The sequence below is a fragment of the Brachypodium distachyon genome, chromosome 5 (assembly GCF_000005505.3).
Source record: "Brachypodium distachyon strain Bd21 chromosome 5, Brachypodium_distachyon_v3.0, whole genome shotgun sequence".
NCBI classification, from domain to species: domain Eukaryota; kingdom Viridiplantae; phylum Streptophyta; class Magnoliopsida; order Poales; family Poaceae; genus Brachypodium; species Brachypodium distachyon.
In genome coordinates, this window is record NC_016135.3 from 14,060,331 (window position 1) to 14,063,249 (window position 2,919).

Consider the following 2,919-nt stretch of genomic DNA (forward strand, 5'->3'; position numbering starts at 1 on the left):
TCAATGTTAATTAAATTTGCAAATTGCAACAGGAGCGGCAGCCTCTTAATCTTAATCTGGCGCGGGCCATTCCAACCTGTCCGTAGACTGCATTCCGACCGGTCCCCAACTCTGACTGTCCCCACGATTTCAGGCTCCAACTTTCCTCTTTCTCTCTCTCTTCATGTACTGGTCCAATATCAAGACCTTTCCCTTTCTATGACTAGCACCGAACAGAAAATTCTCCATTTGCTCCCTGCCCTTTATCTTTGCAGTTAACCATTGCTCAAATCTCACCTTTCTATCTCTCTCTGACTCTCTCCCCTTTGGGACAAAGAGAGAGTGGAGAGCCCATATCCAGTACTGTAACTCCTGTTGCTTGGCCAGCTTTATGGCCAACATCTGCATCAAGTACAGCCACGGGGGCCAGCAGCAGGCAGCAGCGCACTGACTCTGCCGCGGTCACCTCACGGGTTTCGTCTGTTGTTCCATAATTCCATTATACACATCGGTGCATCGATCGCCATGGATGGATTCTTGATCTTGATGGGAGCGGCATGGGAGCGAGTGCCTGCAACAAGTTAAAAGAAGCTCGCCTAGCTCCCTGTACTCGCCACGCACACCACATTCTGCATTCTCGTTCTTTGAAACAACCAGTCAAAGCTAGCTTCGTTTGTGGCCGCCTGTTGTTGGGATTTTCCTTGATGAGTTCTTGATCAGGTCTGATTGATCTGGAAGATGAGCATCCCGCACTTGTTCAGGTGCCCGATCAGCCTGGACATCTTCACGGACCCGGTGACGCTGCGCACGGGGCAGACGTACGACCGGCAGTGCATCGAGCGCTGGCTCGCCGACGGCCACCGCACATGCCCGGTCACAATGCAGCCCCTCGGCGATGCGGCGCTCGACGACCTCGTGCCCAACCGCACCCTGCGCCACCTCATCGACCGCTGGCTCTCCGCCGCCACCGACCACCGCCTCCCGTTATCAGCCGCGGGAGACGACGACGAGGAGCCCTCGCTCGCGGCGCTCAAGCGCTGCCTTCTCCTGCAGCCGGACGCCGCCAAGGTCATCAGCACGCTCAAGAAGGTCCTGGCGCTGGCGTCGGAGTCGGACGTGGGCCGGGCCTGCATGCTCCAGCTGGGCTTCCTGCGCGTTCTGCTCCCGCTCGTCTTCCACGCCCCGGCGCGGGCCGAATGCCGCTCGGATCAGGCGGAGGTGGAGGAGCTCGCGCTGCGGTGCGCGCTCAGCCTGATGCCGACGAACCCGGTGGCCCCGGAGCTCGACTGCCTCAACGTGCTCAAGAGGGAGCCGTGCCTGGCGTCCTTCGTCCGGCTCCTGGAGCGGGGCAGCGCGAGCGCCAGAGCCGGGCTGTGCCGCGTCCTCGAGACCGTCGCCACGGCGGACGCCACGCGGGACGACCTCGCGCTCCTCGTCGCCGCCTCGCCGCGCGTCTGGGACGCGCTACTCATGCCGCTCCTGTCATCCGATGCCGATCCGGAGCACGAGGCAGAGGCCGCCGCGGTGCGCGCTGTCGCGGCAGTCGTGCGCGCGTCCGAGCCGGCGCGCGGCAGCGCCGTCAGCCACGGCGCGGTCGGCGCGCTCGTCAGGCACCTGTCGAAAGCGCGGAAGGCCACCGAGGACGGCGCCGCGGCGAGCGCGCTGGCGGCGGTGGAGTCGCTGGCGGCGGGGTCGGAGGCCGGGCGCAGGGCGGTGGCGGGCGCCCCGGGCGCGACGCGGACGCTCGTGAGGCACGTGTTCAGGATGGCGTCGTCGAGCAGCGACGCCTGCAGCGAGAACGCGGTGGCCGCGCTGCTGGCCGTGTGCGGGGAGTCGAGGGCGGCGCGGAGCGAGGCGGTCGGGGCCGGGGTGGTCACGCAGCTGCTGCTGCTGCTGCAGAGCCAGTGCGGCGCCAGGGCCAAGGCCAAGGCCAGGGCGCTGCTGAAGCTGCTCAAGTCCAAGTGAATGAATTAGAGCTACAGTAGCTTTTATTTGGAAGTTAATTCTGGAGTTACGGACTTAGATGTTCTTGTAAGCTGTAAGTTTGTGAGTCAAGAATGTCTCCCAATGCCATGGTCCTCAAGGCTGTATAACTCTGTAAGGCTGAAGATCGAATGATCAGTCCAGTTATTCCGTGACTGGAAACTAGAAGATGTAGAACACTGCAATTTCTTGAAGAAAAAGGTGTTAAAATACTTAGCTCAAGTTTACGCTCTCTTTAAATTCTCTATACTGCATCCTCATGTAAGCGGGGATAGCTCAGTTGGGAGAGCGTCAGACTGAAGATCTGAAGGTCGCGTGTTTGATCCACGCTCACCGCATTCTTTTGATTTTCAGAGCATCTCCAAAGATGAAAACACGTTTGTTGCATCTGTGCATTTGATTAATAGTCTACCTGTGGGTTCTTAAACGAGATAATTACACGAGGAGTACAAGAACTTGCCATGCTGGAGCATTTTCATACAGGAACTTGAAAATTGGGATCAATTGGTCCTAAACATTTCGGGTGATTAGCACCCAGATTAGTCCGAATTAGCCATGCTGTACGATGATTGGACTGGTAATTTTGCATTTTAGTCCTCCGATCCTAATTTTCTTGAGCTAGACTCCTTCCGGATGAAATCATGCGAAAAAGGCCTCCGTTTGTTTTCAAATTGTTTAATGCTCGTCCCCTTCGTATACTCTGCCTCTTCAATGCCCCCTCCTACCCGATCGTCTCATCGCCTTCTTTCTCTCTGTCTCGCGGCAGCAAGGACATCAGAGATGACGGCGGGCATAACTCGCGGCGCCGGCGACGATGCCGCCGTAACCTCAGATCCGAACATGGAATCAAGGCTCTCCAGAGTACGGTACGTTTATTTGTCCGTGATTTCACACGTTTGCGACTTGGATTTGGATGGTTTTGCGGTAGGGTTTTGGTAGATTGATCGTGGGGTTCGT

The 2,919-nt window shown here is 57.8% G+C and overlaps 1 protein-coding gene and 1 non-coding gene across 2 annotated transcripts; both read left to right on the forward strand.

Annotated features, from left to right (window-relative positions):
- Nucleotides 1-247: 247 nt before the first annotated feature.
- LOC100845157 (U-box domain-containing protein 26) lies at nucleotides 248-2,130 on the forward strand. Its single transcript, XM_003581202.3, has one exon. The coding sequence runs from the start codon at nucleotides 718-720 to the stop codon at nucleotides 1,942-1,944; it is 1,227 nt and encodes a 408-aa protein (XP_003581250.1). The 5' UTR covers nucleotides 248-717; the 3' UTR covers nucleotides 1,945-2,130.
- A 97-nt stretch (nucleotides 2,131-2,227) lies between these two features.
- Nucleotides 2,228-2,300, forward strand: TRNAF-GAA. The gene has a single exon. It is a non-coding gene; the product is annotated as a tRNA-Phe (tRNA).
- The last annotated feature ends 619 nt before the right edge of the window (nucleotides 2,301-2,919 follow it).

What these genes read in the sequence shown, in the direction of transcription:
- LOC100845157 (XM_003581202.3), top strand. Translation starts at nt 718, where the DNA reads ATGAGCATCCCGCACTTGTTCAGGTGCCCGATCAGCCTGGACATCTTC.